We start from the raw sequence: 15,828 nt of genomic DNA on the forward strand, positions 1-15,828 counted from the left end.
AAAAAAAAAAAAAAAAAAAAAAGATCAAAAAAATTAAAAAACACAAAAGAATGAAAAATATAAAAAAAGAAAAAAGAAGCTAGGCAAACTTGTTTTAGACTGGGTCAAACTCTAGTCCTGAAGCTGGTTTATAGAGCGGTTGGCAGCGATTCGCCTGCCTCTGCCTCCCACATGCTGAAGTAAAGTCAAGGCTAAGGCCACTACACCTCGCCATTGGAAACTCTGTATACTCATCTCAGTTCCACTCTGGAACACTGTCCCTCTGAACCTTTCTCCTTAACCTATAACTCCAAAATTACAGGAGTCCTTGGAAAAGTCCATCACAGAGGTTTGTGTATGCCAATTTATACATTATATTAATACCAAGGAAAAAACACCTGCGCCACAGGGAATGAGCCAACATTCACCCACCAATCAGAAAAGTTCCTGAGTTGCCTACATGTTGAATTGCATTCTTGGACATCCTTATTACTTAGAATCATGTCCAAGAGCCTGCAACATAAAATATATTTGATTATGTAATAACGGACTAAACAAATGATCAAAGAGCAGAAATAAGAGCTGCTCAATCTGTGTCGGCAGGTGGCTCAGTGGTTATTGTGCAGAGATTAATCCTGTACAAACTGAAAATAATTTAAGCTCGGCATGGTGGCGTACTCCTCAAGTCCCAGGATTCAGGCGCAGGCAGATCTGTGAGTTTGAGGCAAGCCTAGTCTACATAGAGAATTCTAGGACAGGTAGAGTTATATAGAGACCCTCTCTCAAAAAAACAAATAACCAAAATAATAACACTAACAATAACTTAAATGTATGCAAATCCACCCAAGAGCAATGGTGTATTGAGTAAGACAAGGCATCCACAGCTCAGCTTACTGTGGTTCTTTGCCCTCAGAGACCTCCGAATGTGTGAACTACACAGCACAATGTAAAAAAACTAGGAGTTGGGTATGAGATTTCCTCTTACCTGGTGGGAAGCCAAAGACTCCAGACTGCGGCATCATACCTGGTTCCAGAGAGCCTTCTTGGTTAGCAATAGTGATATTTCTTAGCCTAAGGCTATCATAAAGGCCTTGGAGCTTTTGGTACTGGCGATTGCGTTCCATAAGTTTTTCAGAGATGTCACTAAACTTTTTCTTGTATTCTTCTAGAACTTTCTTCATGGAGATAACCTCCCCTTTCATAGAGGTCAATTCTACATCCTTGCTCTGTATTTGCTGTGTATATATCTTCTCCATCTGTTTTAAGTGGTTCTCAGCCTTGCTGAAATTATATTCTTGATAGAGACGCTCCTGGTGTACCTGCCCAAATAAATGAGAATCAGCACATTATAGACTCTAAACACTCATCCAAGGACAAGTGGAAAGAATGTTTATACAGGGACATCATTATTACAATGTTAAAAACATAATCACGGGCTGGTGAGATGGCTCAGCAGGTAAGAGCACCCGACTGTTCTTCCAAAGGTCCTGAGTTCAAATCCCAGCAACCACATGGTGGCTCACAACCAACTGTAACAAGATCTGGCGTCCTCTGAAGTCTGAAGATAGCTACAGTGTACTTCCATATAATAAATAAATAAATCTTTAAAAAAAAAAAAACATAATCACAGCATACAATGAGCGGACTATAGAAAAGGGGCTGCTCAGAAAACTATACCACCAAAACAAATATGTCTTATCTACAAGTGACATGCAGAAGTTAGGTGTGAAGGTTTATTTATGCATATAGTCTCAGCAGACAGGAAATGTACACAGGATCAAACTCAAGGCTACCTGGGCCACATGGGACAAAAAAATTTGTATTTATAGGACACATATATGATCCAGAGCAAAACAATACGATCTCAAAATATCCTTGCTATCTAGAATTTGCACATGTGTAACCCTATGTTAGACAAAACATGTAATTTGAACATAGCAAACCAAGTAATACATCACTCTGGAAAAGAGTTCGGCATGGTTAGCATGTGCATAACCCTGGGCCTGATCCTTAGCACCACAAAAACACCTAGATAAACAAGTGCAGGTAACTGCACTACAGTATAAACAATAAAGCGAATGTAGAAGCACAGACGTGGGGGTTGCTCTGGTGCCACTATGTAATGTAACACTAAATTCTATACCCCCTAGATCTGGTTGCTCTGAGCCATGAAATCTCACATTCACCAGCTTTTGTTATGCAAACCTTGCTCCCCAACTTAATTGGTCAATAAAAGGCCTATGACTGGGCAGTAGAGAGGCAGGCTGGACTTCCTGGGAGGAAGAAAGGAACTCTGGGGAAAAAAGCAAGTTTTTCACCAAGAGACAGGAGAGGAGACATATGTGACTAAGAGCCTAGAAGGTATAGATAGCCAAATGATTGGATAGGATTAGGTGTCAGGTTAATTAAATGAGCTAGTTAGGAGTCAACCCAGCTAAGGCCTAAGCTTTGAAATATTAAAAGGTCTCTGTGTGGTTATTTGGAGAACTAGCTGGTTAAGGAATAACTGCTGACATATTAGTTTCCAGCATTAATTAATAAGATTATTAATAATCAGGGCTGGAGAGAGGTTAAGAGCACTGACTGCTCTTCCAGAGGTCCTGAGTTCAATTCCCAGCAACCACAGGGTGGCTCACAACTATCTGTAAGGGAATCTAATGCCCTCTACTGGTGTGTCTGAAGACAGCTACAGTGTACTCATATACATAAAATAAATCTTTAAAAAATAATATTTTATTCACAAAATATATAAAAAATCTACTTAGCACATGACAAATACTTACCAAGATAAAGACCCTCCCTAGGCTTCAAATTACACTTCAGTGCACACGTGTGCTTGTGCATGTGGAGGGTAGTGTTGCCTATCAGGTATCCTCACATCTGAGTCTAGCTCTCCTATGGTACTAAATTCAGGCCCTCATGCTTACATGAGCACTTTACCCAGTCCCTAGGCACTAACCTGGTATGTCCAGAAGGCCAATGCCCGGGAGCTAATGTCCAAAACAACCTCTGGTCGAAGCCCTGCCAATACCATAGCTTTGTACTCCTCTGATGGACTGAGTTCTGTTCGGACAATATCTAGCTTTCCAGAAAGAGTACTGTTGCAAGCAGGACAGATCGCTGGTGAACGACTGAACTCCCCACTGCCATGCTGATCACAGAAGATGTGAGAGCAGGCAGTGACCCAAGCATAACCAGAGAGCTTGATCCGACACTTCCGATAATTGCAAAGCAGCATGTCTTCACACAAAGACATGATGGATCTCCAAAAGAATCCTAACAGGGAATGAGAAGGTAAGTAAGTAAGTCAAATTGTAATGAATGGGAAATAAAAAATGTGCTGTTATTTGATTTATAAAAAATGGACATTGTTTTAACAAAATTATTTTGACTTCAGCCTCAATCCCTTGGTCTTTCCAAGGCCATGAAGAAAGTCATATATACAGATAGTTCAGTCTCCTACCCATGTCAAAAAGATTGTGCACGTGCAAATGCTTAGAAACAACACTTAGTACAAAGAAACAAATTAAATCTGTCCTTTGTGCCATTTTCCAACACCAAAACACACAACATTCTACTAAGACCAGGAATGTTGATACAAGTCTTTTTTTTTTTTTTTTTCAAGACAGGGTTTCTCTGTGTAGACCTGGCTGTCCTGGAACTCACTCTGTAGACCAGGCTGGCCTCGAACTCAGACCTTTTTTTTTTTTAAAGATTTATTTATTTATTATATGTAAGTACACTTTAGCTGTCTTCAGACACTCCAGAAGAGGGCATCAGATTTTTGTTATGGATGGTTGTGAGCCACCATGTGGTTGCTGGGATTTGAACTCAGGACCTTTGGACCAGTCGGCACTCTTAACCACTGAGCCATCGCACCAGCCCGGACACAGACCTTCTTAAAGTCGGCCATTCTACACAGTGAATTCCAGGACAGTTGGGACTAGTGCACCTCATACTTGGCAAACATAAAATTGCACATACTTGGCAAACATAAAATTGCACATACCTGCAGCATCTTTTCAGTAAAAATTTTCAGTGATAGCTTTAGATTATTTTATACATCTTGACATCTCATATCCCTTAACCAAACTGCCTGGATTTTAAAAGACTAGCTGTCTAATAAAATTAGATGAGGCTAAGCCAGGCGTGGTGGCACACGCCTTTAATCCCTGCACTTGGAAGACAGAGGCAGGCAGATTTCTGAGTTCCAGGCCAGCCTGGTCTACAAACTGAGTTCCAGGACAGCCAGGGCTATACAGAGAAACCCTGTCTCAAAAAAACAAAAACAAAAACAAAAACAAAAAAAAAATAGATGAAGCTAATTTATCTATTATGAAGCTTTAAAATTCTACATTAAAATGCCTGTTTATATTTTCAGTTAAACAATACATCTATCAATTTTGCTATAGTTCGATTTTACACGTTTCCAACAAATTCTCTAGACTGAGTTATGTTTCCAGGGCTCACCATAAAAAGCAACAGCTCCAACAGGTCATACAGTGTAATAGTGGGAATATCAATCATATACCAAGGAAAAGTAAAACAAATTCAGCATACAAGTGTGCTTAGCACTGTGACTGATGATGGGCCACACCTCTAACCCCAACACTCAGAAGGCTTACTTGTTCCAGGCCACCCTAGGCATTTTTTTTTTTTAAGATTTATTTATGTATTATATGCAAGTACACTATAGCTGTCTTCAGACACTCCAGAAGAGGGCGTCAGATCTTGTTACGGATGGTTGTGAGCCACCATGTGGTTGCTGGGATTTCAACTCCGGACCTTTGGAAGAGTGGTCCGGTGCTCTTACCTGCTGAGCCATCTCACCAGCCCCACCCTAGGCTTTGAGGCCAGCCTTACACACCAAGATCCTGTCTCAAAAAAACATACCAACGTTACTTTAGTAACCACGGGGTTTGGGTGGGGGTGGATATTCGCTGACACCTTCACCTCAGATGTCTCAGCTGTAATGCCAACCTACCGCCTGAGGACTCTGAATCTGCGGCAACTATGGGCGCCAATGAGACCCTGTCTTCAGACATACAGACACCCTTGCTGTGTTTCTACATACAATTCACAGGACAAGAGGCCGAACTTACTTTACCTCCAGCAAGGTAACGCGCCCTTCCTAGCTCAAGTGAAGGTGCAGCCTCCGCGTAGCCACGAGGCAGCCGAGAAAGTCACACAAGATGACAGCCGAGTTTTTCAGAACATGACCCACACAAGTTTTCCCCTAATTTTCGGCCTTTCCCCACCTCTCACAGGAAAACAAACAAAAACTAAAAACAAAAAACAAATACCTGCAGCAAGGTAAGCTAAAGGTGTTGGCCCGCCACTGAAGACGGAATTCACGTGGCCAAGCTGCCAGGGCGCATGCGTGGTGCCCGCAAGGCCTGCTGGGTAGCAGGAGGCGGGCTGCTCACCGGGCACTCACTGCTGAGGTAGTCAGTTGTCTAGTCTGCTTTCACTGGTCAATCTACACTTAATAAAATAACTTCCTTTAGTCTGTCTGCACCAGTTATCCACAAGGTGCTTAAAGGCGGCGGCGCACGATTTTAATCCCCGTATTTGAGAGGCAGAGGCAGGTGAACCTCAGTGAGTTGAAGCCACCTAAGGCTGAGACACCCCCCCCCAAAAAAAAAAGGAATAGGATCAAATGCCATGCTTTTCTTTAGCCAGGCACCTACTGGGGCATTTCTTTAATCCCAGCACTGGAGAAAAAGACTGATCTAGTTCCAGACTAGCCCAGACCAGACAGTGAGAGCCTTTCTCAAAAGCTACATGTTTGTTTCTGCGTGGATGCCCCAGGGTTGGGAGCAACACTCAGATGCTGAGGGCTGGTCTTCTAGGTCGGTAAGAACTACGGGGGTATCCCTCCAGTCTCAGGCGTCTTAACTTTTGAGGCATCTTTACTGGTACGTGGCTGTTTTGAAAAAAGACAAAAACATGTATGTTGTCTGTATGCACAGCAACTGCACACCAGTAGAGGGCATAGGATCCCATAAAACTATAGATTCTTGTGAACCACCAACTAGGTACTGGGAATTGAACTCGGGATCTCTGGAAGAGCAGTAGTCAGTGCTCTTAACTGCTTCCCGGGTGGTAAATCCTGCTGTAACTCTGCCCCCTTCCTAGCTTACCTATAGCAACTGTGTTTTTTCTGACTGCTAAAATTAGGGTGAGAAGATGGCTAGAAAGAAGCTAAGAAGCAAACTAATATGAACCTGTTGTGAACTAATTAGCAGCCACAAAGGACAAACAATGCCTAATATTAAACCCTTCCCTTTTCTCCCAGGCTTTATATTTCTCATACTGGCCTTGAACTCACTTCAGAGAATGACCTTGAACTTCTGAACTTACTAAATGCTGGGATCAAGGGACTGTATGTGGAAGATACAACCTATCTTTCATGCATGATAGATTTAGCTAAAGCCATTAGAAACCATTTTCAAATAATGGAATAGTTCTATTTGTTTTCCCCTAGCAACTTAAGGCCTACTGGTACCAGTTAAGTCCATGGAAATTTGAAATGTAAGGATATGTACAAATTAAGTTTGTAAAAGAATTTAAACCACCTCAAACAGCTATGGCTTGCTTTATTCAAAGAGAAATGTAACATCACTAGTTCAGGGCACAGAACCCAGCCACTCAGCAATCAGACCTCAAGAAAATGCAGATTACATTGTTTCATGATGGGTTTCTGTAGCTAAGGATGGGGAATGGTGGCTGTCTTCCTTAGGTAGGCTGGTTTTGAAACTGTACAGCCTAATCACTGTATTTAATCACTGGGTGTCTGGACTTGGGGTCAGCTGCTTTGCTTCAGCCTTAACTTGGGGGAGCAGTATTTAAGTATGTTCATGGATAAACCATAACTGAGCCTTGAGTTTTCCTAGCTAACTGTCCCAGACGTAAATACAAATATAGTACCAACTCACTAAATGTCAAAGAGCATAATCACAGAAATTTTAAGTTATTTTGTGAACTGAACTTCCAAGTTGCTCTTGTAAAACCAACCTTGGAGCTACATCCAAGTCAAGTAATACATGGTACTTAGCTTCATCCCTCCAGTAGGCATACACTAAAGCATACTCATTTATTGTCCTAACACTGGTGACTGGTTCTAGGCTTTCAGTTAAAAACAGACTAAACCTGTGCACATCTCCCTTACATGCTAAAAATTCCCAAATACCCTGGAGCTGTGAGAATGCAAAACTCAAGTAAACTATGTTGCCCCGTAAACTTCAGACAAAATGCATACTATAGCCGGGCGTGGCGGCGCACACCTTTAATCTGAGCAGAGGCAGACGGATTTCTGAGTTCGAGGACAGCCTGGTCTACAAAGTGAGTTCCAGGACAGCCTGTCTCAAAAAACCAAAAAACCAAAAAAAAAAAGCACACTATAGTAGAGCTTATTTTGTGGTCCTGTTCATCCAACTTTCAAGTTGATTCTGTGATACTATTCTGTTGTGTCAGCTTTCATCTTTGAGTACACTCTTCCCTCATGTTGAATATTTTTAAGTTGCTTTATTTATTAATTATTTATAATTATTAATTGGGCTCAGTGATGGTTGCACATGCCTTTAATCCCAGCACTCAGGAGGCAAAGGAAGGCAGATCTGAGAGTTCCAGGCCAAGCTGGTCTACAGAGAGGGAGATGGGACTGTTACAAAGAGAAACTACACCTCTGAGGAAAAAGAAATTCATTGGATGGCCCAATGGTTAAGACCGATGACTAAACCTGGGTTTGATTTCCAGCACCCACACAGCATCATCTCAGACCTGCTTGTAACTCCAGTTCTAGGGACTGATGCCGCCTTCTGTCCAAGCACCAGATGTGTAAATGTTAAAAAATAAAAACTCATACAAGTTAAATTTTAAAATTTGTATTAATTAAAACAAATCATTTAAAATTTAAACATGAATGTCCTAATAAATCCCAAGATCAATCACTGTGGAATACAAGTATAATCAAAAAGTTCTCTATAGCCATGGGCCATGCTTTGAATATTTCATCCTATAACATCTGCTGCTTTGTAACGGTTTGACTTGGCAAAGTTCAGAAAGTATTACCGTGAACAGACAGCCTGTTTATCCTCACAAAGCCAGTTTTGTATATGAATAAAATCTTACCTAGGCTCAGTGAGAGGAAAGAAGTTTACTTCCTACCACAGAAAGCATTTAGAAGGGCTGGAAAGGTGGCTCAACAGTTAAAAGCACTGACTGCTCTTCCAGAAAGCATTTAGAAGATAAGAAGACTCTGATAATGATAGGGATCAGGCACATGAAACAGAAAAGACCATTGCCTTCATGAAATCTTGGTTAGTGTCTTGACCATATATATTAGTATATAAATTTTATACCTAGTTACATGGGCATACAAATATACTCATTCTTTACCGTGCCTAACTTTAGGACTAGACTGAGCTTTGGGAGGCAATGGCAATGGCACTAATGAGTAGGCCTCCTGTCAGAGGCAGAACTTTAACCTTATATGTATAGGTGTTTTGCCTACTCTGCATATATGTGAGCCAGATGAGATCAAATCTCCTGTAACTAAAACTAGCTACAGCCTCAGTGTGGGTCCTTCTAGTAATCAGGAAAAGCAACTCCCAACCACCTCTAACAGAGGTCAAAGGTTCTAGGTACCCTTTGAGTCTTATACAATTATTGCCATTTAAGATAAAATATCAGAAAACTTGCCAAGGTTGTAACTTGTTAAATGATAGCAAGACTAGAAGCCTATGCATCCTACATGTAACCACTATACTAAACCACCTTCCAAGATCCATGGCTTTTTTTTTTCTGTAGGAAACGTCTCTTTGACAGCTCAGAGCTTAAAAGATTATATACAAATATAAAACACTCTCCCCCCCCCAACGGGCCCAGGCAGCTCCTTCCTGCAGGGGCAGGGAAGAGGAACAGGGTCACTGCCTGCTTTCTTGAAGGTAGCACCCTTCTCTCCCTCCAGTTCAATGTGGGGGAATCTGAGTAGCAAGACCATCTGGGAAGGAAAGACCCCCCAGAACATCCACCTCGCTTCAGGCTGCAGGTGTGGAGGGCCTCGCCAAACTCTTTAGGACTCACTCCCACCCCCGAACTCCCCAGTCCATTGTCCATGCCGGAACTGCAAATGCAGAAGAGGGGCAGTGCGGGGTGGGCCGGTCCAGCGCTGGTCAGTCTGATGGTTGCTGTCCCTGGAGAACCCTGGAGCTGAGGCTCCAAAGCTGCAGAGTCCTAGCCTAGGTTCTCTTAGCCTCCTACCCCCCACTGATTTAAAAAAAAAAAAGTGGTGGAGTCTGGAGGGTATGGGACAGAACATAGGAAGAGACAAAGGTTGTCAGTTGAGGAGGTGAGCTCTGCAGCAACTCTCCTTGGTTGGCTGGCTGGCTGCCTGCCTGCCAGCCTGGGGTGGAGGCTGAGCCTCAGTTGGAGTCAGAATCCGAGGAGTCCCCTGAAGATGAAGAGTTGGAGCTACTGCCCTCAGACTTGTTGTCTTCATCCTCATCGTCGTCATCGTCATCATCATCATCATCATCATTCTCATCCCCGTCCTCGCTTTCATCTTCGCTGCTCGATTCAGAAGAGTCCCCGCCATCCTCAGAAGAGTCACTGTCCTCAGAAGAGTCACCATTCTCATCGTCTTCCTCTTCCTTCTCCTCATTGTCAACCTCCTCTTCCTCATCCTCATCCTCATCCTCCTCCTCGGACTCCCACTTGGACTGCAGGGTGGCCCGGCTAGACTTGGGGTTTGGGCCTCGGAGCTCGGTCATGCTCTTACGTTTATTGGAGATGTATTCTTTGTATGCTGCGCGGTCCTGGGGAGACAGGCTCTTGACCCAGAGGTCCAAGTGCACCTTGTACTGCCTCTGTTGCTCCTCCGCCAGCCTCTTATAGTGCTCCTTCTGGCTCTGGGGGATTCGCTGCCAGCGGCTGCCAATCTCCACCATGCGCTCCTTCAGCCGCAGGTGGTTTAGCTCCCCAGTGGACAGCAGCTCCTGGGAGAACTTCTGGTAACCGTTCATAGGAGGTTTCTTGGGCTCCCCCTGGAACTTCATCTTCTTGGAAGAGTTTGTAGCAGCTGGAGGGACCCGCATCTCACTTAACTCTCTCTCATATCGTTTTTGGTCTTCAGCTGCCTTCTTAATCCACATCAGCTTCTCCTTCTTCTCCATGTTGTTCCAAGTCATCTCCATGACTTCCAAGGCTTTCACCCTGTCATTCTTGAAGCGGGCTAGATAGTCTTCAATGACACTCTGCTGCCAGATTTCCTCAGCTCTCTTGGGCGACTCGGGCAGCTTGCCCCTATCTTCACGCTCCCCGCCTGGCTTCCTCTCAGTCTGCACCTTCAGCGCAGCCTCCCTGGCCTTGTATTTATCCTTCTTCTTCTCCGACAAGTCGTTCCACATGCTGGCCAGCAGGTGGGTCAGCTCGCTTTCGGAGAGCTCAGGTCGCTCCTCCTGTAGCTGCCTTCGCTTCTCCTCCGAGAAGATGGACATGGCAGACACAGGCGGCTTGGGCTTCTTGGAGCCACCCTTGCCACCTTCCTGTGAAGGCTTCTTGGAGGCAAGACTGGTGGTCTGCTTCTTATTGATGTTCAGCATCTTCTCCTCCTCCAACACCCGCTGCTGCTCTTCCTTGGGCAAGCTCTCAAGAAACCGCAGCAGCTCCACCTCATAATCTTTCTTTTTCTGGTCACATTTCTTGTGATACGCATCTTTCTCCTTCTGAGAGAGCAGCTTCCATTGCTGGCTGCATAGCACCATGCGCTCTGTGCTGGGCACATCCTTCATGTTGGCCATGAGCTCGGCACAGTACAGGGAGTAGCTGTTCAGAGGCGGCTTGGTGGGTCGCCCATCAAACTTGTCCTTGAGCTGGCGCTCAGCCTTGGTGAGGGTGGACTTGGTGATACCTTCCTCCCTGATGTTCAGCTCAGGGTGCTTCTGGATATAGTCCCGCATGTTCTCCTCGTACTCCTTCCGCTGCTCCAGGGCCTTATGAATCCATTTCAGCCTCTTTTTGTCCGAGAGCTGAGACCACTGCTTCCCCAGGGAGTCCTTCACCTCCTTCATAGTGGCATCAGGCCGCACTTTGAGATACACCTTCTTCTCATGGATGTACCACAGTTGCTGGGGAGTTTTGGGCTTCTCGGGGATGTCCGACTTCTTGGCATTCTGGATAAGGTCAGGGTGATCCTCCCTGAATCGGGCCAGTTTTTGCTCGAACTCCTGTTTCTCCCTCTGGAAGTCCTGAATATATTTCATCTTCTTCTTCTCTGGAAGTTCCTTGTATTTCTTAGACAGGATCTTAGTCAGGTCCAGGTTGCTCATCTCTGGGTGGAGCTTCGCATACTTGGCCCGCTTCTCCTTGAAGAAGCGGAAGTAAGGGGTGAGAGGCTTCTTTGGAAAATCCGGGTGTTTGAGCTTTTTGCCTTTGTAAGGGTTTTTAACATGTTCCTGAGCATCGAGGATCAATTCTGTCAATGTACGGAACTTCCTTACCTTGTTAGAAATCTCCACCCATTTGAGCTTGCACATATCTCCTGAAAAATCCTTAAATGCAACTTTTTCCCAGTCCATATGCGACTGTGTGGTTTTGAACTTGGAGCAGTCATTGGATGGAAGATTGTTCTTCATGCATTCCAGCAAAGTCAGCATATCTTCCTGGGACCAGCGGTCTTGGCTTTTGGGGGTGGCCATTTCCAGGTCTGTGGGACAGTCCGCTTCTCCGTTCATTCTCCAGCTGTCCAGCCACCTCCTCGGTCGAGCTGGCCGGGCCACCCGGGGTCAAAGCCACCTCACCCGAGCGTGTGGGTGCTAGTGAGGGCCGGGGGCACCAGGCAACGCGGCAGACAAAAGAGCAGAGTCGCAGCTCCGCAGCTGCCGGCGCCAGGGCAGCGAGTCTCCAGACAAAGCCGATTCTTGGTTTTTAAATACTAGAATTCAAGCAGCTGGCTACAAATCACAAAGCAGAACTTCCAGATTCTTATGTCAAAAAAAAAAATCTCTCAATCTCAAGACTTACCATTAAACAATGCAACTATCATTTTTCATACAACCATGTACAGTATGAAGGCCCAAACAGGAAATGGGATTGGTATTAAACGGGTGTTCTCTCCTGTACTTCTTGTATTTCATCCTTCATTTCTGGGGGAGAAAGGAGTATACAATGCTGGTCATAAGTTGTGTGTACTTCCAAATTTCTTATACAAACATGTATATAAAGTTTCAAGTAAGGAATTATGTATGGTCTATATATAACATGTTTGGCATGCAAACCCATTTAATAAAAAAAAAAAAAATCAGCCGGGCTTGGTGGCGCATGCCTTTAATCCCAGCACTTGGGAGACAGGCAGGCAGATTTCTGAGTTCAAGGCCAGCCTGGTCTACANAGTGAGTTCCAGGACAGCCAGGGCTATATAGAGAAACCCTGTCTTTAACAAACAAAACAAAACAAAAAAATGATCTGGGATAAGATGCTCTTTCAGCCACTGGTACCATCCCAGGAAGACAGCCAGCATTAAATTTACATATCCCGGGCTGGTGAGATGGCTCAGTGGGTAAGAGCACCCGACTGCTCTTCCGAAGGTCCGGAGTTCAAATCCCAGCAACCACATGGTAGCTCACAACCATCTGTAACAAGATCTGACTCCCTCTTCTGAAGACAGCTACAGTGTACTTACATATAATAAATAAATCTTTAAAAAAATAAATAAATAAATAAATTTACATATCCCACCCAGAGTTACACAATTTTAACTAACTCATAAAACTACAAAATGTTAAACAAGACTGAAAAGTAGCCAGGCAGCGTAGTGGCACATGCCTTTAATCCAAGCACTTGGGAGGCAGAGGCAGGTCACCCTGGTCTACAGAGAGTGAATTGCAGGACAGACAGGACTACACAGAGAAACCCTGTCTCAAAAAAACAAAAAAGACTAAAAAGTGATGAGTTTAAAACTGTCAAACTTCAAGATATTTATTAAAACGTGGGAACTAGGGAGAGGACTAGCTGCTCTTCCAAAATACCCCAGTTCAATTCTCAGCACTAACATGGTGGCTCACAGCTGTCTGTTAACACCAGTCACAGGGAATTCAATGTCCTGTTCTAGTCTCAGTAGGCACTGTATGTACTTGGTACACAGGCATACAATGCAGCAAAATACCAATATACATAAAATAAAAAATAAACTGTTAACTCATTAGCTAACAGAATTAAACCAGCTATCAGGTACTCTTTCTGTAGTGTTCAAGATATTAGGGATCAACTAGATTTATCTCATATTACCCCAAAGATCAAAACACAAAATGTTGATTCTTTCAAATTCGTTAAATGAAGTTCCTGGGAAGGGCTAAAGCCAAGTTAAGAAATTTTTAGCAAGCTGAATTCAATGCCAAGTGTTTGCCCTATTTGTAGTCTGCTCAGCACATGTGAATAATCAGTGTGATCAGCTGAAACACGGACTTAACATGCATTTCATCATAGCAAACTAAGGAAGGGCAAACTTCAGATGCTATTCTGCCAGGAAATCTTCAAAGGCCTTTGCAACTAAGAAAAGTCAGATTATATAACATTACATCTCTTATCTTTCATGGTAAAGATTATTAAATTTACCTGTTATCAAATGAATCCAGTTTAATCTAGGAATCCAAATTCCATCATGTTATAAGAACACACAAAGGTTACATTATAATTACATAAATCACAACCAACATGCTCTACATACCAAGTCTTAAGGAAAATAAGTAACTTATTTTCAAGTTGACTTGATATATTCAATGTAGTTTAAAGCCAGCTGTGGTGGCACACACCTGTCATCCCAGCAGGCTGAGGCAGGACAATGGAATATTGAAATCAAACTTTGGTCACTTAGCTTGGGATGTAAAAAAAAGGCCCTGAAAAACATAAACAGGCAAAATTCCAAGCCAACATCAAATTGGAAGAGAACCTCTACAGCAACTCCAGGAATTAAGATGTGGCTAGAGAGGGAGGCAGAGGCAGAGGCAGGAGGATTTCTGAGTTTGAGGCCAGCCTGATCTACAAAGTGAGTTTCAGGACAGCCAGGGCTATACAGAGAAACCCTGTCTCGAAAAACAAAAAACAAACAAAAAAGATGGGGCTAGAGAGATGGCTCACAGTTCAAAGCACTTGCTCTTCTAGAGGACCTAAGCTCATAGCAGGCCCGGAGTCCAACACCCTGTTCTGGCAGAGCAAAACAGTATAAAAAAAAAACAAATTCTAAAGGTTTTTTTTTAGTAAGTAGAACAGTAATCCAAAATAGTTTCCAAATCATTTTAATTTCTCTTGAGCCAATACTAATTAAATTTATCTTCTATAAGACAACTTCCCCAAACATTGGAAAATCACTTGGGGCACCTGTTTGCCACAAGATGGCAGTGTAAGGAAATTTTTACTTCTAAGAGCTTTCTTGTGACAAGAAAACCCACAGAAACAAACTTAGGCTCATAGGGGCTCAGAGACTAAAGGGAGCCTACGGGAGACTGACCTAGACCCTTTGCACATATATTGTGTAGCTCGGTATTCTAGTGGGATGCCTAATAGTGGGAGCAGGGGCTGCAGGGGCTGTCTCTGACCTTTGCCTTCTTTTGGGACCCTTTTCCTCCTACTGGTTTGCTTGTCTAGCCTTAGTGAAGAGTACCCAGTCTTACTTGTAGCTTTATATGTTGGGTTGATATCCCTGGATGGCCTGCCTTTTTCTGAAGGGGGTGGGGGGATGGGAGGAGAGGAGATCGGGAAAATTGCAATTGGAAGGCAATGAGGATTTTTTTAAAAAGTGCTTACTTGTAACCAAAAGTTCATTACGACAAATAACCTGACACTGCTATTCTTCAACTAACTATGAACTAGAAATCCTTATTTTAACATTTAACATTAAATTGTTAGATTAACGCTAGGCAGGACAAAGAAATCATTATCTAGATGTGGTGGCTGAATGCAACCCAGCATTCAGAGGGGAGGATTTCTGGATTTCCAGTTTGACCCAATCAGTCCAAACTAAAAGAATCCCTTGTCAAGGTAGGCTTCTGTATTAGGTACATAATAAAAATTACATGTGTAGTAAGTAAGCACTCACTACTCACTCCAATCACATCAAGAACCATTTGGAATAAGGACACTGGTAATGATATGGATCAAGCACATGAAAAGACCACTGCCTTATAAAATCTCAGTTAGTGCCAAACCAAGAGTAATCGGAAAAATTATACCCAGTTACACGGGGATACAAATATACTCTCACTCCATACCGTGCCTAATTTTAAACTAGACTGAGCTTTGGGAGGCAAAGGTAATGGCACTAATGAGTAGGCCTCCTGTCAGACACGGAACTTTATAGCTGTTTATAGATAGGTGTTTTGCTTACATGTCTGCATACCATGTCTGCAGTACAAATGTAAGCCAGGAGGGCAGGCATCCAATGCCCTGGAAAGGCTGTAGGCCTCCATGTGGGTCCTTAGGGAATTAAAACTAGTTAATTAGATTAAAACTATGTAATTAGAATAAGTTTCCTGCGCCCAATGGAGGAGCTAGAGAAAGTACCCAAGGTGTTGTAGGGGGCTGCAACCCTGTAGGTGGAACAACAATATGAACTAACCAGTACCCCCAGAGCTCGTGTCTCTAGCTAATCGGCCATCATTGGGAAGAGAGGCCCCTTGGTCTTGCAAACTTTATATGCCTCATAGAGGGGAATGCCAGGGTCAAGAAGTGGAAGTGAGTGGGCAGGGGANCANGGCAGGGGGAGGGTATAGGGGACATTCGGGATAGCATTTGAAATGTAAATGAAGAAAATATCTAATAAAATAAAAAAAGGAAAAAGAAAAGAAAAGAAAC

The 15,828-nt window shown here is 43.4% G+C and overlaps 1 protein-coding gene, 1 non-coding gene and 1 pseudogene across 3 annotated transcripts in view; all 3 read right to left on the reverse strand.

The window, feature by feature from the left end:
* The window catches only part of Ccnb1ip1 (cyclin B1 interacting protein 1), a 6,870-nt gene extending 1,499 nt beyond the window's left edge, over positions 1 to 5,371 (reverse strand). The window contains exons 1-3 of the mRNA XM_021204184.1: positions 5,283 to 5,371; positions 2,939 to 3,255; positions 965 to 1,298 (exon numbers count right to left, since the gene is read on the reverse strand). Of these exons, the coding sequence (XP_021059843.1) occupies positions 965 to 1,298; positions 2,939 to 3,235 (631 nt within the window). The 5' untranslated portion in view covers positions 3,236 to 3,255; positions 5,283 to 5,371. The remainder of the gene's footprint in view (positions 1 to 964; positions 1,299 to 2,938; positions 3,256 to 5,282) is intronic.
* A 3,997-nt stretch (positions 5,372 to 9,368) lies between these two features.
* LOC110325481 lies at positions 9,369 to 11,889 on the reverse strand (annotated as a pseudogene). Its single transcript, XR_003844392.1, has one exon. The product of XR_003844392.1 is annotated as a nucleolar transcription factor 1 pseudogene (transcript).
* A 1,504-nt stretch (positions 11,890 to 13,393) lies between these two features.
* LOC115064633 lies at positions 13,394 to 13,470 on the reverse strand. Its single transcript, XR_003844456.1, has one exon. It is a non-coding gene; the product is annotated as a small nucleolar RNA SNORD126 (small nucleolar RNA).
* Between the last annotated feature and the right edge of the window lie 2,358 nt (positions 13,471 to 15,828).

This window comes from Mus pahari, chromosome 8 (genome assembly GCF_900095145.1).
Source record: "Mus pahari chromosome 8, PAHARI_EIJ_v1.1, whole genome shotgun sequence".
Lineage (NCBI taxonomy): Eukaryota > Metazoa > Chordata > Mammalia > Rodentia > Muridae > Mus > Mus pahari.